The sequence below is a fragment of the Pongo pygmaeus genome, chromosome 21 (assembly GCF_028885625.2).
Source record: "Pongo pygmaeus isolate AG05252 chromosome 21, NHGRI_mPonPyg2-v2.0_pri, whole genome shotgun sequence".
Classification (NCBI taxonomy): domain Eukaryota; kingdom Metazoa; phylum Chordata; class Mammalia; order Primates; family Hominidae; genus Pongo; species Pongo pygmaeus.
In genome coordinates, this window is record NC_072394.2 from 54,253,359 (window position 1) to 54,278,345 (window position 24,987).

Here is a 24,987-nt window from a genome sequence, read left to right on the forward strand (position 1 = left end):
CACTTCAGCCTGGGTGACAGAACAAGACTCTGCCTCAAAAATAAATAAATAAATAAAAATAAGAAAAAAAAAATCATCCCATCTGTCTATGTAAAAAAGCTTGGGTGCAGTGTAAAAATGTTTATAGAGTGATACACATGGAGAGAATTACTTCTAGCTTTTACTTCTAGCCTTTTTTTTTTTTTTTTTTTGAGACGGAGTCTCACTCTGTTGCCCAGGCTGGAGTGCAGTGGCGCAATCTTGGCTCACTGCAAACTCCACCTCCTGGGTTCATGCCATTCTCCTGCCTCAGCCTCCTGAGTAGCTGGTGCCCGCCACCACACTCGGCTAATTTTTTTTTTTTTTGTATGTTTAGTAGAGACAGGTTTCACCGTGTTAGTCAGGATGGTCTCGATCTCCTGACCTCGTGATCTGCCCACCTCGGCCTCCCAAAGTGCTGGGATTACAGGCATGGGCCATGGCGCCCGGCCACTTCTAGCTTTCTATACCACTGAAATGTTTCAAATATGTACATGCATTTCTTTTACGTTTAACTTTAATTAAATAAACATCCCGATACAATTCAAATATTACAAATACCTAGTTATGTACAAGCTAAAAACCCTGACTAAATTTATATCCTTCCTTATATACCTATTTAGTAATAAAGTAAAAAAAAAGAATTATTCTTCAGGTACTTTCAAACACTTATGGAAATGATTTTTTTATTCTTATTCTCAAGCAGCTATTACTTCACCTGTTAATTGTCCTGAAAAGATGTGAAAAGTCTGTGATACTGGGCTTCCAAGAGATACACTAATTCCCCAAAAGCCTGCTCTTAAATTCAATCGAGAAAGAACCTGTAACTCCAGAACCAGAAGAGGCTTCCAGGGCTGGGCAGCAGAATCGGCCAGCTCAGCATGCCCAGCTACAGACCCCACAGGCCCATGTTAGTGGAAATGTTGAATAACTGTAACCTGAAATGATCAGAAATGACAAACGCTTTTGAGGAAAGATCAATTACAGCTGTATGTAAACATCTTTCAGCCTTGCTTTCTTCTAGAGCAAGCCTCTCAGTGGAGTTCAGGAGCCTACGACAGCTATCTCTGTAGCCCCACCCCTGGGATCCACCATCCTAATCAAAACCTCTGCAGGGTCTGGCGAGGTGGCTCAAACCTGTAATCCCAGCACTTTGGGAGGCCAAGGCAGGCAGATCACCTGAGGTCAGGAGTTTGAGACCAGCCTGGCCAACATGGTGAAACCCCGTCTCTACTAAAGATAAAAAATTAGCCGGGCGTGGTGGCAGGCACCTATAATCCCAGCTTCTCAGGAGGCTGAGGCAGGAGAATCGCTTGAACCCGGGAGGCGGAGGTTGCAGAAAGCCGAGATTGTACCACTGCATTCCATCCTGGGCGACAGAGAAAGACTGTCTCAAAAACAAAACAAAACAAAACAAGAACGTTCTCAGTCTCTTTGGGAGCTGATTCCAACAGGATCTGAGCCCTGCAGGAAGTCTTTCCTTCTCCCCTTCCACTCTCCTCCACTTTAGCTTAAGTCAGTGTTAATTTAAAGCTACTTTCTAACAGGACACATAACATCCCCCAGAGTCCTACTCAGGGAAGACCAGTTTAGAAGTGGGTTACTCACTAACACCTCTCGATTGTGGGCCAGACAAACATCTGGGGAGTGAGCTGAGATATCTGCATTCCCTCCCAAAACACAGTGATATACAACAAGGTTACTTAACATTCTGGCTTCTGTTCAAAGAAATCACCCCTTATCACACAAGTTAGAGGATTTCAGGGGCTTGCGTCTCACTGCTGTTAACAGCCTGAGTTAGGGTCTCAATAACTGCACGTCAGGCCAGCAGCAGAAAACGCAACCTCGTTAAGGTGGATGAATGAACAGATACATTAGACGCGAGCTGGATAAAATGCTGGAAAGGTAGAAAGGGCGGGGAGGGGATCCTGTCTCAGGAGTCTTGTGTTTTCTCCTTTGGGTGACAAGAAACCGAAGGGGCAGGGCCCACACCTTTCCCTTCCTCAAATGCCCATGTGAGGGACTCAGGCCAGAAACCATCGTCAAAGGGCTTTTTCATCATTTCTTGGTCAGCAATAAACCACCTGTGAGAAGTTTTTAAAGTTTTCTCTTTGTACCTGGGATGCTGTGCTTGGGAAATAAGCCAGATCACGCTCAGTAGCCTTGAATTCTTGTCAAAAGCGGGATACATACCAATCATCAGAGCACGTATGATACGAGGCGGGAATGTGACATCTGATAAAAGGGGTTATTTGGTGGCATTCAATAAGATAAATACTCAAGCTCACAAAGAGTCACCGATCAGCCCTAATCCAGCCTTTCAAAATTATAAATCTATCCACAGACACACGGTTTTCTTCACTCAATACGAAAATGCATTCAAATGCACCAGGCAGTGGTTGCAGGTTCAAATGCCGACAGGGGTTGGGAGAGGAGCAGACAGGAGCAGGGCAGGGCCATGTGGGGGTCAGAAGAAAACTGAGGCAGCAGCTGCCCAGCTTGGCCAACCACTGCCAGGTAGAAGTTGGGCCCACTATTTCCAGACCTGATCTTTCTTGAGTAAAACTAATTTTGATATAAAATCAAGTGATTTTTGAATACTGCTTCAATTGTTTTTTTTTTAACATAGCATGAAACAAACAAAACACAGCCTGCTAGGAATCAGCGGAAGAGACAGTGGCATAAAAGGTCACTTCTTGCTGGGCACAGTGGCTCACGCCTGTAATCCCAACACCTTGGGAGGCTGAAATCGGCTGATCACCTGAGGTATGGAGCTCAAGACCAGCCTGGCCAACATAGTGAAAACCCATCTCTACTAAAAAAAAGTACAAAACATTCGCTGGGCCGGTGGGTGCCTGTAATCCCAGCTACTCGGGAGGCCGAGGCAGCGGAACTGCTTGAACCCAGGAGGCAGCGGTTGCAGTGAGCTGAGATCACACCACTGCACTCCAGCCCGGGCAACAGAGCAAGACACCATCTCAAATAAATAAATAAATAGTCACTTCTTGATCCAAATGTCTTGTACTTGAAATTGAACTTCCTATCACTTGACTGATAAAAATAAATACTTAAGAAGAACGAACAGCATAATCTTCCTAAAATGTGATCACTAAGAAATGACTATTTATAGACCGGGCACGGTGGCTCATGCCTGTAATCCCAGCACTGTGTGGGGCCAAGGATGGTGGATCACTTGAGGTAAGGAGTTCAAGACCAGCCTAGCCAATATGGTGAAACCCCAACTCTACTAAAAATACAAAAATTTAGCCAGGCGTGGTGGCACACGCCTGTAATCCCAGCTCCTCAGGAGGCTGAGGCAGGAGAATCACTTAAACCCGGGAGGCGGAGGTTGCAGTGAGCTGAGATTGTGGTACTGCACTCCAGCCTGGGCAACAGAGCAAGACTTCATCTCAAAACAAACAAATAAACGAAAAATACAAAATTAGCCAGGCATGGTGGCATGTGCCTGTAGTCCCAGCTACCCAGGAGGCTAAGGCAGGAGAATAGCTGGCACCCAGGAGGCGGAGGTTGCAGTGAGCCAAGATTGCACCATTGCACTCCAGCCTGGGCGACAGAGCGAGACTGTCTCAAAAAAGAAAAAGAAAAAAAAAGAAATGACTACATATTAACTCTATTCTGAGCCAACACTAATATCACACGGGACAGAGCTTTTGCCTCTATGGCCCATGGATAAGCTAACACTAAGGGAGGCACACATGACAGTTTCCTACAGCGTCTGTAAAACACTGTCCAGCCCTGCTCAAACAGTCCCCGCTGTCTTCTTCTGAACAACCACAATCCTGTTTCGAGACCCCACTTCGGTGGTTAATCAATAACATGGATGGAAGAGCTCCCCTATAGTTCCTGACCTCTGTTCTTTGACCTTACCCCTGGGGTCCAAGGTCATGGCAATGTGGTGGTAAAACTCCAACACCCTCCTAAATCTTTCTGCTTCACACTCCGGGCTCATTCGTGTACACGTCTGAATACTGTCATTGTCTGGACCTGAGGCTGAGGCTCAGGCTATGCCCAAGGCATTGAGGAGAACTGCATACATCTTATGGTTCACCAAGAATGTGCTCATAAAAAAACAAACCAACCAACCTCATAGCCGCAGAAGGACCGTGAGATTGTCTGCCCTCTCCGGCGCCATGTACTTGAGCTCTCCAGCAGTTTTTACACTCACGTTCAGCAACAAGGTTAAGATGAGGCAAAAGGAGACAACTGGAACCTTTTACACACATGGTCAAAGATGTGCAGAGAGAACATGGAAGGCAACGCATCGTGGCATGATTTATGATAGCCAAAAGGGGGAAACCTCCTAAGTGGCAAGCTTGGGAGATGGAACAAATACTCTGTGGTGTATGTAGGCAAAAGAATATTGTATAGCCATTAAAAATCCTCTTATTGGCCCAATGCAGTGCTTATGCCTGTAATTCCAGCACCCTGGGAGGCTGAGGCAGGACAATTGCTTGAGTTCTGGAGTTTGAGATTGGCCTGGGCAACACAGCAAGACCCCCATTGCTACAATAAAATACAAAAATTTATCCAGGTGTGGTGGTGTGCGCCTCTCATCCCAGCTACTTGGGAGGCTGAGGCGGGAGGACCGCTTGAGGCCAGGAGGTCAAGGCTGCAGTGAGCCAAGACTGCACCACTATATTCCAGCCTGGGCAATACAGCAAGATCCTATCTCAAAAAAATAAGCAAAACACATTAAAAAAGAAAGAAATTCTGTGACTTGCAGCAACATAGATGGAACTGGAAGTTGTTAAGTGAAACATGCTCATTTTAATTTTCCTTTCTAAGGGATGAATCCTAATGAGGTGGGTGGTAAAGGCAAGATACTCAGAAGGTAGGCTGCCAGGGCCTGGCAGAAAAAAGCTTATTTTCACCAAGCTCGGAAGCTTCCCCAGATGAGAAAAGAGGGAAGAGACCAAACAATTAAAATAAAAATTCCACTGTACTTGGGAGATGCAGAGTGTGTGAACATTACCTCCAAACAGGGTACCCTGTTTGGCTAAAAATAGCCAGAGACTGTAGAACTTCATCCAGTATCAGCCCTGAGTCTCCCAAACACAGGCACCTTCACTCTCTGGAGCACTTCAGGAGTTTACAAAGCACTTTCAAGCCATCATCCCCTGGGGAGGAAAGTGGTATTGTGGGTTGCAAGTCCAGACTCTAGGCGTGGGCTGTCTGATTTTAATCTTGCCAGCTATGTGACCGTGGGAACTTTCCTTAGCCAACTTATACTTCATCTGCAAAATGGGCACAATCGTTGTGACTCTATCATAAGAGGGGCTCACCACCCAGGGCCTGGCACAGAGCAGGTATTCAATAGGTGGTCATTTCTCACTGCCGTCAGTACCACTGTTATCACCATTACTACCTCATCTTTAGCAATGACCTGTGAGGTCAATGGCCCTAGCCCCTCTTTACCTTTGATGAGGCTGAGGTGCAGCAATGATTTGCTTAGAATCGCACGGCTAGGCCGGGTGCAGTAGCTCATGCCTGTAATCCCAGCACTGTGGGAGGCCAAGGCGGGCAGATCACTTGAGGTCAGGAGTTCGAGACCAGCCTGGCCAACATGGTGAAACCCCGTCTCTACTAAAAATTCAAAATTAGCCAGGCGTGGTGGCGGATGCCTGTAGTCCCAGCTACTTGGGAGGTGAGGCAAGAGAATCGCTTGAACCTGGGAGGCGGAGGTTGAAGTGAGCCAAGATCGCACCACCGCACTCCAGCCTGGGCAGCAGAGCAAGAATCCGTCTCAAAAAAAAAAAAATCACACAGCTGATTGAATTGAAAGTTACAAGTTAAACATGGCCAGCAATTGCACTGCAGAAGCAGGGAAGGCCAATGTGATGCCCTCACCTTCCATGAAAGTGAGTAGACAGGGTCTTGAAATACAGACATGCGTTTATGCCACTGGGAGGCTACAGGAACCCACGGCAGATGTTTCAGTAAAACTCAGCCCTCTGCTGAGGTCACAGTGCAATGATATTCCATGTCCTGGCACATTTGTAAAAACTGAGCTACTAAAAGCAAAGTGCAAAGCTGCATCTATAATTTACAGTTGTGCTTTTAAATTTTAAAAAATACTTTAATAGGCTGAGTGCGGTGGCTCATGCCTGTACTCCCAGCACTTTGGGAGGCCAAGGTGGGTGAGTCACAAGGTCAGGAATTTGAGACCAGCCTGGCCAATATGGTGAAACCCCGTCTCTACTAAAAATACAAAAATTAGCTGGGCATGGTGGCGTGCACCTGTAGTCCCAGCTGCTCGGGAGGCCAAGGCAGGAGAATCACTTGAACCCAGAAGGCGGAGGTTGCAGTGAGCCGAGATCGTGCCACTGCACTCCAGCCTGGGTGACAGAGTGAGACTCCATCTCAAAAAAAAAAATAAAAAATAAAAAAAATACATATTTTTAAATGAAGCATGAGGGTAATTCTAACACATGCAAAGAATTATCTCTGCAAGTATACTCAGATATTAATAACAGTGGGTGCCGCAGAGGAAGGAGCCTGGGAGAATGAAGTCAGGGAAGGAGAGCGACAGGCTTCTCACTCTGTGCCATGAGCATGTGCTAGCCATGCAGACACTCTGCATGTTACCTAGAACTGCTGATTCATTGCTCTGGAATTACTCAGCTATTCAAGGCCCAGTGAAATACAGCAAGCAGCTTTCATTCATACACACACATGTGCATCCATGTGCACACACATACTAACATGGCACACGGGCAAATACATCACACATACACACACACACACACGTATACCTGCACACAAGCGTAAGTCCTACAGAAATGTGAAAGTCATGTGACTTTCTTTTTTTTTTATTTTTTTGAGACAGTCTTGCTCTGTTGCCCAGGCTCAAGTGCAGTGGTGCAATCTCGGAAAGCCATATGACTTTCTAAAGGAAGTTACTTAATTCACCCTCCTTCCTGTTCAATTATATGTACTACAGCATGATTCTGTACTCGTCCTCTCTCTCTCTCTCTCTCTCTCCATATATTATATATATATATATATATATACACACACACAAAGTAAATATTATTTTATATATTTATATATTATGTGAATATTTAAATTATTTACATAATATTTATTTATTTATATATTTATTTACATAATATATATTTGTTTACATATTTATAATATGTAAATATTTACATATTATATAAATATAAATGTGCATATCTTATGTATTATATAAATACACATAAAATAAAATAAATATATATATATTTAAATATGCATACATTTAGAAGGAGTCTGAGAAAATCTATACCAGAACATAAACAGTAGTAGTTATCGCCAGGTGGTAAGAATCACAGGTTATTTTTTATCTTCTTTGTGATTCTACAATTTCTCCCTTTTCTGTAGTGAAGACATTAGTACTTGTGATTTTAAAAGCTTTTTTGGCCGGGAGTGGTGGCTCACGCTTGTAATCCTAGCACTTTGGGAGGCCAAGGTGGGTGGATCATTTGAGGTTCGGAGTTTGAGACCAGCCTGGTCAACATGGTGAAACCCTGTCTCTACTAAAAATACAAAAACTAACCAGGCATGGTGGTGGGCGCCTGTAGTCCCAGCTACTCAGGAGGCTGAGGCAGGAGAATGGTTTGAACCCAGGAAGCGGAGGTTGCAGTGAGCCAAGATCACAGCACTGCACTCCAGCCTGGGCAACAGAGCGAGACTCTGTCTCAAAAGCGCCTGGCCAAAAAAAGAAAAAAAGTTTTTTAAATATGAAAAATTCATGGAAAAGACAAGTGAATGAGCCATGGACAGAGCTGATCCTAGCTGCTTGCAGGACAGCACCTCCTGGCTCAAACCAAGAAACAAAGGCCTGGAAAGTTGCATTATCACCACAGCCCCCACTCCCACTCCCCACCACCCACTCTCGACACTGTGGAATATCCTAGAAATGGTGGGATGCTGTCAGGGCTGAGGCCTGCTCGCTCCAGCATCTGAGCAGCGCTCCGCTCCTCCGGGTCCGATCGTATCTATTTCATTTCCTCCGTGAGTTACTGTACGGTGGCAGGGAGGGCCCAGCGCCCCCAGGCTGTAATCGATAGCTGAATAAAGACACTTCAAGGTTCCCCAACTGGAATGTGCACAGGAAACAAATTTAGGAAATCCTGCTTTCTGTTACAGGAAATGAATCCCACGCCAACTGGTAGAAATTACTCCAGCAGCTCCCAAGTAAAATGCATACTGGTTTCTATACGTGTTCCATAAACTGACCTTGCCTAGGCTAGCAATGTTTTATTGATATTGAATTTCAAAGGCACGATTCTAGAGCCAGCCAAGTCTATGTGGAATCCTACAGGGACCTGGAAACAGTACGGCTTTCTGAAAGATTTCACCTGAACTAGATTTAGCCTCCTTTGAGCCTCATGAGGCATTTATATAAACCTATTTGTATTTGGCGGTAGGCGGCCTCTGAAGTAGTTTAGAAGGCTGATCAGAAGACATTAACAATGACTATACCTTTAGTAAGATTATGGGTTACTTTTTACTTTTCTGATCAATGCATTCATGTGTTCTACTATAGACATAAAATAACTGCAATACAAAATAATAAAAGTTGAAAAAAAAAAAAAAAACACAGCAAGGCCAGTCGCAGTGGCTCACGCCTGTAATCCCAACACTTTGGGAGGCCAAGGCGGGCGGATCACGAGGTCAGGAGATCGAGACCAACCTGGCTAACATGGTGAAACCCCATCTCTACTAAAAATACAAAAAAATTAGCCAGGCGTGGCAGCGTGTGCCTGTAGTCCCAGCTGCTGGGGAGACTGAGGCAGAAGAATGTTGTGACCCTGGGAGGCGGAGCTTGCAGTGAGCCAAGATCACGCCACTGCACTCCAGCCTGGGTGACAGAGGAAGACTCCGTCTCAAAAAAAAAAAAAAAAAACCACAGCAAAAAGGTAACACTGGCCTCTGAAGACACCAAAGGCCAAAGGAAAGTAGTTCTTTTTTTTTTTCCTCAGTCGATTCAGAATCTTAGAAAAACAAGACAAATCTGAATTCAAGTGCAATTCATCCACAGAAGAGATAAAGTACCATTCACTTTGAGAAAAAGGGGCCGAGAAGCGCAAAGCATTCCATGAAAGATTTACCCTCATGGAAAAATCTTTGCACAGCCCTAAAACAAACACACCGAAGTCCAGTGGGAGCAGAGGAGTGGGCGACAGGCATTAAAGCCTCCAGAGATGCCAACAGGAGCATCAGGGGCCTCAGGCAGGACTTGCTTCTCAGATCGTCAGCATCCGGAGCTTGCTCAAATTTGAATTCCACTGGGTGCGGTGGTTACGACTGTAACCCCAGCACTTTAGGAGGCTGAGGCAGGCAGATCACTTAAGCTCAGGAGTTTGAGACCAGCCTGGCTAACATGGTGAAAACCCTGTCTCTACTAAAAATACAAAAATTAGCCAGGCATGGTGGCGCACTTCTGTAATCCCAACTACTTGGGAAGCTGAGGCACGAGAATCACTTGAACCCAGAAGATGGGGGTTGCAGTGAGCCGAGATCATACCACTGCACTCCAGCCTGGGCGACAGAGCAAGAAAAAAAAAAAAAAAAAAAGGCCTGGCACAGTGGCTCACGCCTGTAGTCCCAGCACTATGGGAGGCCGAAGGATCACTTGAGGTCAGGAGTTCAAATAAAATAAAATAAATTTGAATTCCATCAAATACCCACAAGGTTACTGGTTCCCAGTCCCTAGCTACCAAAAATATGGCCCTCTCTGACATTGCTATTCCACAGTATCATTCCCAAAGGGAAAAACAGACTAAACCTGCCAAGTCACAGAAAGAAGAAATTATGATAAACCTGAAATTGTCACTTACTATGGCACAAGTCCAAGTAGATCAGGACAATCACCCAAACCTACCCTCCCTCCCCCTCTCTTTCTGCACACAATTCCCATCTCAGAAGCTGGCCAGGGGGCTGCATTTTTCACTCCTGAAAACCCTGGTTCAAATGTCAACAGTCACGGATGAACTAGGTTTTATAGCTTGAGCTGTTCCACAAACACCCTGCAGGCTGGAAGGAGGAGTCTCCCAAGTGACAAATTCCACCGCCTAAAAAAGGGAGAAAGAAACACCAGGACAGAGAAGATGACACTCAAGCGTTCTTTCATTTGTGAACTTCGGGAAAGATTTTCATTGTGCCATCCCCCAACCGCCGGGAACCACAGGCTCACTGATACTTGCAAATTGGTCCAGAACTTTAGGAGCCCCATTCTTCCTAAAATGGATTTAAAAAAAAATTGGGATTCCTCCCAATGTTGGTAGAAGAGTTAAATGTTTAAAAAAAAAAATTCTGGGAAGCACTCTGGCCATAGTTACCATGAGCATTATACTCATTTAAAGCCGGGCATGGTGGCACACGCCTGTAGTCCTGACTACTCAGGAGGCTGAGGTGGGAGGATGGCTCATGCCTAGGAGTTCAAGGCTGCAGTGAGCCATAATTGCACCTATCAAGAGCCGCTGCACTACTCCAGCCTGGGCAACATAGCGAGACCCCATCTCTAAAAAAAAATACTCATTCAATTTGACCCACAAGATATACTGACTGCCTACTTGGGGCTTCACAACAGCCCCACTGTGGGGGTTCCATGGCACAGATCTGGAGGCACAGCAAGCATAAGTAACTGCCCAAGTGTGGAGCTGGATCCCGGGAGTGAGTCACACACTATACTGTGTCACACAAGCCTCCTCCCTAGGGGCCTGGGGCTGTCTTGTTAGCACTAATATCACAGTGTTAGTCTACTCAAAAGTATCTCTTAAATTCATAAACCCAATCACACCACTTCTAGAATTATAAGGTGTAAGGATGTTCATTGCAAAATACTTATAAATATCACTGCTAAAAATTAGGAATAACCTACGTTCCTATAGTATGAGAAGTTCCAATTATGAGAATAGTTAGGATATCAGGGCACATGCATAGGTAGCAATTCTTAAAGAATGTTTTTAATAATATTCAAGATGATTAGAAAACAGAAACGATAAAATAGTAAGTGAAAAAAGGAGGATACAAACTATATCAATAGGAAAATTCACGTTTTAAAAAGTAAATTAAAAGATACTGAAAGGCGGCCGGGTGCTGTGGCTCACACCTAAAATCCCAGCACTCTGGGAGATGGAGCTGGGAAGACTGCACCACTGCACTCCAGCCTGGGCGACAGAGCAAAACAAAAACAAACAAACAACAAAAAGAAAAACAGACAAAGTAAAAATGGGTAAAGGATATGGATAGACATTTTTCCAAAGAAGATAAACAAATGGCCAAGAAGCATACGAAAAGATGCTCTACATTAGGAGCCATCCAGAAAACACAAATCAAAACCACAATGAGATACCGCTCCACACTGACTAGAACGTCCAGAATCCAAAGAACTGACAGCAACAAGTATTGACCAAGATGTGGAGAAACGGAAACTGTCATACCTTGCTGGTAGATACGTAAAATAGTGCAGCCACTTTTGGAAAAGACAGACAGTTCCTCAAAAGGTTAACTATAGAGTCACCATATGACATTGCCAACCCACTCCTAGGTATATACCCAAGAGAAACAGGAATCTACACCCATTCAAATACTTGTACACAATTGTCCATAGCAGCATTATCTATATAGACAAAAAAAAAACACCCAAATGTGGATTAATTGATGAATGGATAAGAAAAGTAATATATCCATAAACAGATTATTATTCAGTTATAAAAAGGAATGAAGTATTGATGCGTGAATATGCACAGGTGAATCTTGAAAACATTACACTAAGTAAAACAGGCCAATCACAAAAGGCCACCTATTGTATGGTTCCAGTTGTTTGGAGTGTCTGTCATAGGCAAATCTATAGATGTAGAAAGTAGATTAGTGGGTGCTTTAGGGCTGGAGGAATGAGGAAGAGAAGGAGATACAGCAGGAAAGTGGGTATAGAATTTCCTTTGGGGTGATAAAAATATCCTAATTTGATTGTGATGATGGTTGCCAAAAAAAAAAAAAAAAATCCCAAAATATACTAACTATATTAAGAAGCCATACTCACCAACGCAGTGGCTCACGCCTGTAATCCCAACACTGTGGGAGGCCAAGGCGGGTGGATCACCTGAGGTCAGGGGTTCGAGACCAGCCTGGCCAACATGGTGAAACCCCATCTCTATTAAAAATACAAAAAATTAGCCGGGCATGGTGGTGGGCGCCTGTAATCCCAGCTATTCAGGAGGCTGAGGCAGGAGAATCGCTCGAACCCCAGTGGGAGGTTGTAGTGAGCCGAGATCACACTACTGCACTCCAGCCTGGGCGACACAGTGAGACTGTGTCTCAGGGAAAAAGATAAAATAAAAAAGTCATACTTTAAATGGGTAGACTGTATGGAATGTGGAGTTTATCTTAATTAAGATCTTAATTATTCACATCTTTTTTAAAGTACGTGGTTTAAATGGGACCTTGTGCCCTGTTATGCTGGCCTTTTGAGTTAGAAAACAAAATCTCTAACTTTCCTAATTCAGGTTATACCTCAAGTCCAAGGCTATTCTTTTTAGAGGAAGAGCGGTTCTTTCTTGTATTTGAAAATGCGTCTCCCAGCAGCCCTGCACCATCCTGGCTCCTGTCTGCCCTGACACATTGCTTCCTTAGAAAACGCCTAATTCCAGCACAGAGAAAACAACTAGGGCCTCCCCACGCCTTGCCGCACCTGCCCAGGTTTACCTCATCAGGGCTGGATGCCTGGTACACGCGGCAGGAGTCTTCGTACTGCTTCTCGGCCTCAGCCTGATCGGTCACACCGTTGGACTCATACACAGGAGTCACGTTGTGGCAGAGCGCGATGGCCTTCACAGCTTCGTGCACGCGGCTGCTCATGGTCCGCCGGACCTTAGTGGTGAGCGTCGGGCCCTTCTGAGCCGGTGGGTCCTGGGATTGCTACAGGAAGGAGAAATGAACAAGGAAGATGACCAGAGGCAGGAATGATTTGGAGTGTGTGGAAGAACAGCCGTGCAGCTATTGCTTTTCTTTTACTGTCCTACACACAGAACTCTTAGGTATATCTACAATGATGTTGCAAATAAATGACATGTAATTTTCAGGGTTTGTCATTTATGCTTGGCAAAAAAAAAAAAGAAAAAGAAACAGAGGAAAAAATTACAATTTAATGAACGAGAATGATTCTACCTGCAGACTGAGTGAATCTATCTTCCCTGGGGTGGTGTCAGGGGCTTTTGACAGAATGAGGACCCCACCGCACTGAAAGGGATCCCGGTAGTTCAGAATAGAGTTTCCCCACTTGGGCACTCCTATGTTGGGGGACATTATAGAATGTTCATCCGCATTCCTGTCCTTCAGCCACCAGATGCGCTGGATGCCAGCAGCACTCCCCTAGTTGTGACAAGAGATGTTACCAAATGTCCAATAGAGGCCAAAATCACCCTCGGCTTAGAACCACTGTTTAAGCTCACAATCTTCTTGGTTTATAATAGAAGGCAACAACCTCATTGGGTACCCCTATGCAAGTAACAACCATCAACAACAAGCAACCCAGGGCAGTCCAGCAAGGTGTCAGGAACAGCTGGAGGAAACCCTGGCCGGATGGGACTCACTGCAAAATGGCACCTGGCCCTCCAATGAAGCTAGACTTTCAGGAGTAATGGTAACTGCGCTCAAGTTTTGCCTTGCAGGCTGACTTTAAACCCCAGCTCTTGCCTGAGAGGCAGCTCCATGGCATACAACTGGCCTTCCCCATCCCTTCCTTTACAACTGGCAACACAGCTCAGCCTCTGAAGGGCCAGGAATGGGTTAAGTCTTGGAAAAATGGTTTTGAGCAACATGGTAAAAACAGCACTGAAGGGTAACCAAAGCTAAGCCTTATTCTTGGATGGGTGGTAAGCAGCTAGGAGACCTGCAGCAAGTGGTGTCTGTTCTCTGAGCCTGTTTCCTGTCAATGAGACGAGTGGCTGGGCACGGTGGCTCACGCCTGTAATCCCAGCACTTTGGGAGGCCAAGGCGGGTGGATCACTTGAGGTTGGGAGTTCAAGACCAGCCTGCCCAACATGGTAAAACCCCGTCTCTACAAAAATACAAAAATTAGCCGGGTGTGGTGGCGCTGTAATCCCAGCTACTCGGGAGGCTGAGGCAGGAGAGGAGTGAACTAGAGGTGGTTTTCAATCCATGCTCCACACTGAGCCCCAGGAATCCTGAGAAACCTGCTCAGCACCACCAACTGCAGCAGGATGGGAGATGCAGCCTGCAGCTCCGTTCCTCTGTCACACATCAGGTGCCACCTATGCTTCCTTTTTTTTTTTTTTTTTTTGAGACATGAGTATCACTCTGTCACCCAGGCTGTGCAGTGGCATGATCTCAGCTCACTGCAATCTCCGCCTCCTGGGTTCAAGTGATTCTCCTGCCTCAGCCTCCCGAGTGGCTGGCATTACAGGCATCTGCCACCAAGCTCTGCTAATTCTTGTATTTTTAGTAGAGATGGGGTTTCACCATGTTGGCCAGGCTGGTCTCGAACTCCTGACCTCAAGCGATCCGCCTGCCTCGGCCTCCCAAAGTGCTGGGATTACAGGCGTGAGCCACGGTGCCCGGCCCCCACCTAGGCTTCCTTTGAAGAAAGGGTTCTACTGCTTTAGAATATAATGAAAATTAAGACCACTTGGGGGAAAAAGGCACTTGTTAACAATCTACGGCTCATTGTTCAACACAAGCCAAATGCCCTCACATCTGATCAGCACCTGCCTGCATCTCCAGCTTCCCCCTGTTCTCTCTGCTCCAGCCATGCTGGCCTTTCTGTTCTTTGGGCACTGCCAAGCTTCTTCCTGCCTGAGGGCCTCTGCACTTGCCGTGCCCTCTGCCTGGAACCCCATCCCCCAGCTCACTGCAGGGCTGGCTTGCTCAGTCTCATCATTCAGGCCTCAATTCAACTTTACCTCCTCAAAGAGGCTCTTCCTGGGCCCCCCAATTCATGGCACTCCGCTTGCCTTCCCATTGCAAGTCACATTTCAGCAACACCCTGTGTGTTACTCTCTTCATTGTCTAAATTGGCCTATTTACCTGACGGTTCCCTCTCATTAGACCATAGAAACAGAAGGCTCACCTGAGTGAGTTACTCATCACTGTATTCCTAGTACCCAGGGCAGTGTCTGGTATGTAACAGATATTTGCTGAACAATTAAATTAATAACTTAATATTCCCAAGGTGGTGGTAGGGAGTCCTCAACTGACATGAATTTTTTTTTCATTTTCAAGAAACAACTATGAAATCAACATCAGTTTCAGATTTTAAATCACAGATTTAGACAAGGGGTCACCTACAACAGTCTTACTGAATCCACAGCTAACTGAATCGTGGAGGCTAGAAATGTGTATGGAGTTACCAGATTCTACATTCTATTAAAAACATATTTATCCAACAGGAGAGAAGTGATCTGATCCTTTAAAATGAGTCCCACTTTACACCCATGACACCCGATTGCCCAAAATAGAGAACAGATGGGTTACAAGAAACAAGAAAATGACTTTCATTTAATTTTTTAATACTATTTTTAGTAGTAGCATTAGACTCCTCAGGTAATTAGACAATTACTAAATTATTCTGGTCACTGTGGGGACACAGTGCTCTGGCTTCCTGCCCTGTTAACCTCTGGTGTCAGGAGCACACGAGTTTCACTTCCAGGCCAAAGGGCACTGCATGGTAACAATAATTAGAGTAATGAATCAGAACTCCGGTTTAAATGAATCATTATTTGCCGAGTGCTTTTAATTATAAAGAATTTAACTGTAAAATTATAAAGAAAAGATTTACAGAAAGGTTCTCTATTGGAGAGACTAAATCGAGAACCTTTTTTTTTCAATTCTATAATTTACGTTCTAGCCACGAACACTTGTCTTCATTTCTGTCCGCATTCCTCAGCACCTGGACCAAATCGTTATTTAACATTAGGTGCAATAACAAGACCTTTGACAAAGTAATTACTGTGGTTGGCAAGTTTCAGTAACCATGGATTTAAATGAAAAGCTGTACTGAGGGCATCCTTCATGAACTTCTGGATTTTGTAAAGCAATCTGCTTTCATGTCTACATGTAAAGTCAAATGCTTCCACTAATATTTCAAACATGGGATAACACAGAGCCACGGGATTTTGTATTCCAGGTGAAACAACTCCCAAGCAAGGCAAAAAGAGAACCACAGACGATCAGATGTTCGCGAAGGCCTCACTTACAGCTCAGGGGACCATCTGACAATGAATGAATTGGAAAACAACTATGATAGCCTGACCAAGATCACAGGCCACAAGTTCAATGCCTCCACCCACATATCTTTATTTCTCTCTTAAATTAATACTTTCCCACCTTTCCTACTAAAATGTTCCAGGAAGGAGAGGAAATACTCATTGGTGCTGAAACTGCTTCTTTTAATTGTTAAATAAAGTCTCCTTTGCACACCATATGGTCATGCGCATACATCCTTAAGGCACTGAAACTGACCAGGGGCTGTGTGTGGATGATGCCTGTCTTAGGCCTGGTCTTCAAACATCCTCACATTCCCCATATGGAAGAGTTTCACATTGTACAGTGTTTATCTCTAACCTCCTCCCCATAGGCCCTTTAACCTACACACATTTCTTCTTACTTAAAAAATACCAGGGGAAAACAAAAACAGATGTGGCATCCACAGAGGCAGGTTATGACTCTTTTTGCCCTGGGGAAAAACCACTGGTCCCCTTATGGAGGGAGGGAGGGCAGAACAGCTCCACACGAGGTCAGAAGTGACTTCAGAACCAAGCGCAGGTCACTACTGGGAGAGGAATTAAGATCTCCAAATACAAAGGGCCCTGACTTGGGCCCCTGGGCGGGTGTCTCGAATCCTATAAAGCCCCTGAGTCATTTATAGCATCCCAGCCAATAAATGAGACACCAAGGCAGGGAAAATAGGCTTCCCTTTCCCATTAGTAATCCACAGCTAGGGCCATTTCCCGACAAGAACTCCAGCCTGTTATTACAGAAAAGATTAATACAAAAATTAAACATTGAGTCACCAGGAATGCCAATTTTCTTTCCAAATGCAGTTAAAACTTCACCACATATGGGCATTCATACTATTAATGGATACTAGGAATGGGTTGCAGTTGACTGAAATACACTTTTTTTTTTAAGACAGGGTCTCACTCTGTTGCCCAGGCTGGAGTGAAGTGGCATGATCACAGCTCAATGCAGCCTCAACCTTCTGGACTCAAGTAATCCTCCCACCTCAGACTTCTGAATACCGGGACCACAGGCGTGCACCACCATGCCCAGCATTTTTTTTTTTTTTTTTTTTTGGTAGAGACAAGGTCTCCCTCTTATTGCCCAGGCTGTTTTCTAACTCCCAGGCTCAAGTCAACCTCTCGCCTCGGCCTCCCAAAGTGCTGGGATTACAGGTGTGAGCCACTGCGCCCAGTCAGAAATACACTATTAAAGATAAAGAATTTCTGTTATGATAACCCTAACTAACCTGCCACCTCAAAAAAGCTCAGAGCTGATGACTCATTCACCTCAAAGGGCCACCATCAAAGAGACAGGCTCAGAGCTGCTACCTCCAAATGAATCAGCTGAGCTACAGGCTGATTAAGTGACTAAGTAAATCCAATGTTTACTGTTTTAGAGCAGACATCATCATGCAACACAAAGTCAATAAATTTCAATGTACCCATATATCACCATCATTCTCAACTTGGATGATTTTGCCCCTCATTTGGTCATGTCTGGAGACATAACTGGTTGTCACAAATGTGAGGGGACAGGGGTGCTATAGGAATCTGTAGCGTGCTGCTTAACCTCCTACAAGGCACAGGACAGCCTCCCATGACAAAGAATAATCCAGTCCCAATATGTCAATAATTAGAAGACTGACAGCCACTGAAACTATAAATCCAGGGCTAGGACCAGGGTGAGTTAGCGCAACTGAACTGTGCTAGCGCAAGGCTGGATCTTGCCTTCATTTAAAATTTCAATATTCCATTCTTCATGAATGCTTTGTGCTTGAGTTTTTAAAATATTGCACTGCGCCAGGTGTAGTGGCTCATGCCTGTAATCCCAGCACTTTGGGGGAAGACGAGTGGATCACCTGAGGTCGGGGGCTCGCGACCAGCCTGGCCAACAGAGTGAAACCCAGTCTCTACTAAAGATACAAAAATTAGCCAGGCATGGTGGCAGGTGCCTGTAGTCCCAGCTACTCAGCAGGCTGAGGCAGGAGAATTGCTTGAACCTGGGAGGCGGAGGTTGCAGTGGGCTGAGATCATGCTACTGCACTCCAGCCTGGTTAACAGAGCAAGACTGTCTCAAAAAAAAAAAAAAAAAATTTTCACCAAAATATGATTTGCTTTATTTTTTTTTTTTTGGCACCCAGTTAAATTTGCTATGTTGAGTTCCTCACTTGTCTTACTCTAGTCCAGACTGTGTTATGAAACCATTAAAAACCTTGACATGAGTGAAAAGAAGGAAGTTAAATAGTGTTATTCTGGCAGTGGTTCTTAACCAGGAAGGCTTCTCAGAATAACCAATAAAGATTTTTTAAAATATACACGCCGGGCACAGTGGCTCACACCTGCAATCCCAGCACTTTGGGAGGCTGAGGCGGGCGGATCACCTGAGGTCAGGAGTTCGAGATCAGCCTGGCCAACATGGTGAAACCCCGTCTCTACTAAAAATACAAAAATTAGCTGGCGTGGTGGCAGACACCTGTAATCCCAGCTACTCAGGAAGCTGAGGCAGGCAAATCACTTGAACCCACGAGGCAGAGGTTGCAGTGAGCCAAGATCATACCACTACACTCCAGCCTGGGCAACAAGATCGAAAACTCTGTCTCAAAAAAAAAAGATTTTTAAAATATACATACTTAAGATCCAGACCTAAAGAATGCAGTACAGCCCAGGCATATATTTATATTTTTTAAACTTTACAGGCAATTCTGGTGATCAACTCTAGTTAAAAAAGAAAGGAATATGATGGGTTCTCACTGAAAAGAAAACAGAGACAGAGAGAAATAAAGAACACATCTATCCAGACACACAAAGGCAGAGCATTTGGCATTTTATCCACCCAGGTGTTAATACTGGTTACTGCCGAATGATATGAATACAGGTGAATTCAATGTTTTGTCTTTGTGCTTGGCCGTATGATTTATTTTTTCTGCAAAAAAACTTTCATAAATACCAGAAAGTTTTTTCAACGAGTAAAAAATGAAGTAGGCTCCATATTACAGAGAAAATGACACCGACAAAAAAAATTCTTCCTCAAGAGAATATAAACTCGGTGGCTCACGCCTGTAATCCTAGCACTTTGGGAGGCCGAGGCGGGCGGATCACGAGGTCAGGAAATCAAGACCATCCTGGTTAACATGGTGAAACCCCGCCTCTACCAAAAATACAAAAAATTAGCCGGGCATGGTGGCAGGCGCCTGTAATCCCAGCTACTTGGGAGGCTGAGGCAGGAGAATGGCGTGAACCCGGGAGGCGGAGCTTGCAGTGAGCGGAGATTGCGCCACTGCACTCCAGCCTGGGAAACAGAGCAAGACTCCGTCTCAAAAAAGAAAAAAAAAGAGAACATAAACTGAACTTTGTATCTGTTTTCTGTGGATGCAGAAAGTAAGAAGAACGCTCTCTGGCAGTCAGTACTGATGAACTGAGTGCATCCTGTGCATATATGTTGTGTGTAGAAAAATAAATCACAAACTCACACGCTCATAAAAAAAAAACTCAGTAAATTTAAAATGACAGTTCACAGACCAAAGTATGTGGAATAATCCCAATTATGGTTTGAGACTGTCTTGCTCTGTCACCCAGGCTGGGTGCAGTGGCACAATCTCAGCTCACTGCAACCTCTACCTCCTGGGTTCAAGCAAGTCTCCTGCCTCAGCCTCCGGAGTAGCTGGGATTACAGGCGCCTGCCACCACGCCCGGTTACATTTTATTGTTTTTGTTTGTTTGTGTGTTTGTTTGTTTGAGACAGAGTCTCGCTCTGTCGCCCAAGCTGGAGTGCAGTGGCGCAAGCTCGGCTCACTACCACCTCCACCTCCCGTTTCAAGAGATTCTCCTGCCTCAGCCTCCCATGTAGCTGCGACTACAGGCGTGTGCCACCACGCCCGGCTAAGTTTTTGTATTTTTTTTAGTAGAGACAGGGTTTCACCATGTTAACCAGGATGGGCTTGATCTCCTGACCTTGTGATCCACCCACCTCGGCCTCCCAAAGTGCTGGGATTCCAAGCGTGAGCCACCACACCCGGCCTAATTTTTCCAGTTTTAGTAGAGACAGGATTTCGCCATGTTAGCCAGGCTGGTCTCAACTCCTGACCTCAAGTGATCCGCCCACTTTGGCCTCCCAAAGTGCTGTGATTACAGGTATGGGCCACTAAGCACGGCCCCAATTATGGTTTAAAATATGAATTTATGTGTACAAAGCAGGCTAGATAAACAGGCAGACGTGCTGGCCACGTGTCTCTGGAGCAGCGCACCACAAGGCTCCCATTTCCTGTAGTCCTTCATATTTTCCTCAGATGCATCTATTAACAAGAATTCAAGATATTTCTACTTCCTGGGAAGAGTAAAATAAACTATCACAAGCTCTAGGTAATACAGACTAGTTGTCTTGAAATAGTTTGATCATGTAACATATTGGGAAAAGTTTTTCTTTTTCTTTTTTTTTTTTTTTTTTTTGTGAGACAGAGTTTCGCTCTTGTTGCCCAGGCTGGAGTACAATGGCACGATCTCGGCTCGCTGCAACCTCCGCCTCCCAGGTTCAAGCAATTCTCCTGCCTCAGCCTCCCGAGTAGCTGGGATTACAGGTATGCACCACCACGCCCAGCTAATTTTGTATTTTTAATAGAGACAGGGTTTCTCCATGCTGGGTCAGGCTGGTCTTGAACTCCCGGTCTCAGGTGATCCGCCCACCTCGGCCTCCCAAAGTGCTGGGATTACAGGCATGAGCTACCATGCCCGGCGGGAAAAGTTTATCAAGTACGTTCCATCTATATATATTGATCTTTGTATAAATATTGTATTGTACTACTGAACATTACAAAACAAGAAAAAAAATTCTAAAATCCTATGATAAAAATGAAAAACAGGGCTGGCTGCAGTGGCTCATGCCTGTAATCCCAGCTCTTTGAGAGGCTGAGGTGGGCTAATTGCTGGAGCCTAGGAGTTCGAGACCAGCCTGGGCAAATGGTAACACTCCCTCTCTCTACAAAAAATACAAAAATTAGCCAGGTATGGTGACACATGCCTGTGGTCCCAGCTACTTGGGAGGCTGGGGTGGGAGGATCACCTGAGCCTGAGGGGTCAAGGCTACAGTGAGCTGTGATGGCACCACTGTACTATAGCCTGGGTAAGAGAGAAGCCTCTGTCTCAAAAAACTAAAAATAAAAATAAATAAGAAAACAAAGTGAAAAACAGCATTTCTCACACAATTAGCTAATATCTCAAAATAGCATATACTCGGGGTAAGGAGCACTGAGAATTATAGATTTAAACTTAAATTTCTTTTTTTTTCCTTTTGAGAGGAGTCTCGCTCTGTCACCCAGGTTGGAGTGCAGTGGCGCGATCTCGGCTCACTTCAACCTCCGCCTGCCGGATTCAAGCTATTCTCCTGTCTCAGCCTCCTGAGTAGCTGGGATTACAGGCGCCCGCCACCACCCCCAGCTAATTTTTTTTTTTTTTTGTATTTTTAGCAGAGATGGGGTTTCACCATGTTGGTCAGGCTGGTCTCAAACTCCTGATCTCGTGATCTGCCCGCCTCGGCCTCCCAAAGTGCTGGGATTACAGGCGTGAGCCACCGCACCCAGCCTAAACTTAAATTTCAAATCATCATACCTGTTATTCAGCTACAAAGAGGAATAAAGTACATACACCTGCTACAACCAGGCAGAACCTTGCAAATACTCTGCTAAACGGAAGACCAGCCAGACACAAAAGGTCACATATTGTTTGATTCTATTTATAGGCAATGTTCAGAATAGGCAAATCCAGAGACAGAAAGTAGATTGACAGCTGAGGGGATAGAGCAGGGAGCGTTGGGAGCTCAAGGGATGTGGGCTTTTTTTTTAGGGGTGATAAAAATGTTCTACAATTAGACAGTACCAATGTTTGCACAGTATTGTGAACATATTAAAAACTACAGAATCATATGCTTAAAAGAGCAAATTTTATGGTTTTTAAATTGTATCTCCTTTTTCCATTAAAAGTACTAGTAAATGGCCAGGTGCAGTGGTTCAAGCCTGTAATCCCAGCACTTTTGGAGGCCGAGGCAGGCGGATCATCTGAAATCAGGAGTTCGAGGCCAGCCTGGCCAACATGGTGAAACCCCGTCTCTACCAAAAATACAAAAAAAAATTAGCCAGGTGTGTTGGCACATGCCTGTGATCCCAGCTACTCGGGAGGCTGAGGCAGAAGAATCTCTTGAACCTGGGAGGCAGAGTTTGGGGTGAGCCAAGATAGCACCACTACACTCCAGGATGGGGCGACAGAGTGAGACTTCGTCTCAAAAAAAAAAAAAAAAAAAGTACCAGTAAATGAATAACCCAGGGGAAAAATCATCACAAGTCCTTAGCTGGTTACAGTTTTCTCTCCTAATGTGTTGGCCATTTTCTTAGTGTTTACTTGGCCTTGTATTAATAACCTGAAGCTTTCCTGCAGAAATCTTTTCAAACCACCTGCTCTCTTTATGAGGCCAGTTTAGTTCAACCACATCCTTAGAACAAGTCACCTGGACACTCATAAACTGCGGCCTACATTTCAACACTGGGAAAATAAACAACTGTGGAATTCCAGCCCCTTCTACAGGACACCTCAAGGACCGGACCTGACAAGTACCTGTCTGATACATGGAGTGAGGGCCCCTGGGTCAACCTCAATAGTATTAGTAAGATTTTAATTTTGCATTAATTTTGGAGATGAAACTGAAATATACAGAGGTGCTTCCTGTACCTCAGTGGGTCATCTTGCAAACTCTTCCTTGGAGTCCACAGGTTTAGATACCCATGCTCTGAACAGGGATGAACCTCAGTTTCACAGCAGCTGTTCTCCAACACTACTGTACTCTGGAAACACCTGGTTCACCTGTCAAAACTGCAGGTCTGGGCACCACTCCTTGTGCTCCTGACTCTGGCCCAAGTGATCTAGCCCAGGGGTTCCAAAGGCTGTACTTTAAGAAACACTGGGCCGGGCATAGTGACTCACGTCTGTAATCCCAGCACTTTGGGAAGCCAAGGCGGACGGATCACCTGAGGTCAGGAGTTTGAGACCAGCCAGGCCAACATGGTGAAACCCCATCTCTACTAAAAATACAAAAATTAGCCGGGCATGGTGGCAGGTGCCTGTAATCCCAGCTACTAGAAAGGCTGAGGCAGAGAATTGCTTGAACTCGGGAGGTGGAGGTTGCAGTGAGCCGAGATCGTACCCCTGCACCTCAGCCTGGGCTACAGAGTAAGACTGTGTCTCAAAAAAAAAAAAAAAAAAGAAAGAAAAAGAAGAAAGAACCACTGGTATAAGAACCCCTTATGAAGCTCTAAGTTGGGAGGAGTGACTGCAATGGGAGCAGGGGTGGTGGGTATATTCTAAGATCAGATATTTGGGATGGTTCCACAGCTGTAAATTTACTAAAAGTCACCACACTGTGTATTCAACATGGCTGAAAACTTTCAGGTATGTAAATCATCCCTCAATAAAACCGGGTTTAAAAAAGCATGCAAAAGCTTCCATATGTCCCATCACACATGTGTTCCTGTGCTTATGCCAGGATTTTTAGACATCACGAGAGAAAGATGCACACAGCCTCACTTGGGTAGATCTGTACTGGAATTCTGAGCTCACCCCAGCCTCGCACAGCTAACCCTAACCCCACAACACACAGCTATGTGAGACTCAAGGCCGGAATGGGTAAATTGATTTATGAGCTTCCCCTAAGGAAGGAGTTATGAGGTGGGGTTCACGGTAAGAAGTGTGGTTTTCTGAATTTCAACACTTTACAAAGAGTGTTATCTGTGCTAAGCCAAAAATGAACCATAAAAGCTAAAATACACAAATATCCTGAGATGGGACGGCTTCCGTAAACACCAGGAGCTCTTAAAAATACCAGCAACATGGCATGGGTGTAACTCCCACCGGATGCACACACCGCCACCTGTGAAGCTGTCTAATATAACCATCAAGAGTCAGCACGGCTGAGAGGGGGCTGGGAGCGATACAGGCATGCAGCTGGGTGCTGATATGCATGACAATCCAATCAATGAGCCCCCCAAGAAGGAGCCTGGTGGGCATTTGGGGTTGGTGGCTCCAAGGGAAGGGTCTAATTTAAGACACAGAAATGAGGCAGCTCACCCTGCCTGGAAGGCTGAACCGCGGGAAAGGGGAGGGGATGAAGACCAAGGCTAGACCCCACTGGAAGTCTCAGACTCCACCACGGAGCTGATGGTATGGAGAGGCTCCTGAGAAGAGGGCAAGAAGGAACGCCAGGCAGCTTTCCCGTGCAGGGGGTCACAGCAGACAGGTGAGGGAGGGGGTCACCTTGCTGAGTGAATGAGAAGGGATGAAGACAAAAGGCCAAAGGTGGCTGGGTGCAGTGGCTCATGCCTGTAATCCCAACACTTTGGGAAGCCTTTGGGAGGTGAGGGGATCACTTGAGCCCAGGAGTTCAAGTCCAGCCTGGGCAACACAGTGAGACCTCATCTCTATAAAAAATAAACCAAAATAGCCAGGTGTGATGGTGCATACCCAGTGCACACTTGTAGTCCCAGCTACTTGGGAGGCTGAGATGGGAGGATCACTTGAGCCCAGAAGTTTGAGGCTGCAGTGAGTTATGATTGCACCACTGCACTCCAGCCTGGGTGACAGAGTGAGACCCTGTTACAAAAGAAGGAAGGGAGGCGGGGAGCGGAGGGGAGGGGAGAGGATGGGAGGGGAGGGGAGAGGACGGGAGGGGAGGGGAGAGGACGGG

At 45.4% G+C, this 24,987-nt stretch overlaps 1 protein-coding gene across 3 annotated transcripts in view; it reads right to left on the reverse strand.

The window, feature by feature from the left end:
- The window catches only part of ATP9A (ATPase phospholipid transporting 9A (putative)), a 174,864-nt gene that overhangs the window by 47,785 nt on the left and 102,092 nt on the right, over positions 1-24,987 (reverse strand). For all 3 annotated transcript variants that reach the window (XR_008496086.2, XM_054467116.2, XM_054467117.1), the window contains exon 14: positions 12,733-12,945. Coding sequence is in view for 2 of the 3 variants with exons in the window: in XM_054467116.2 (XP_054323091.2) it covers positions 12,733-12,945 (213 nt within the window). In the remaining variant the exon portion in view is untranslated. The remainder of the gene's footprint in view (positions 1-12,732; positions 12,946-24,987) is intronic.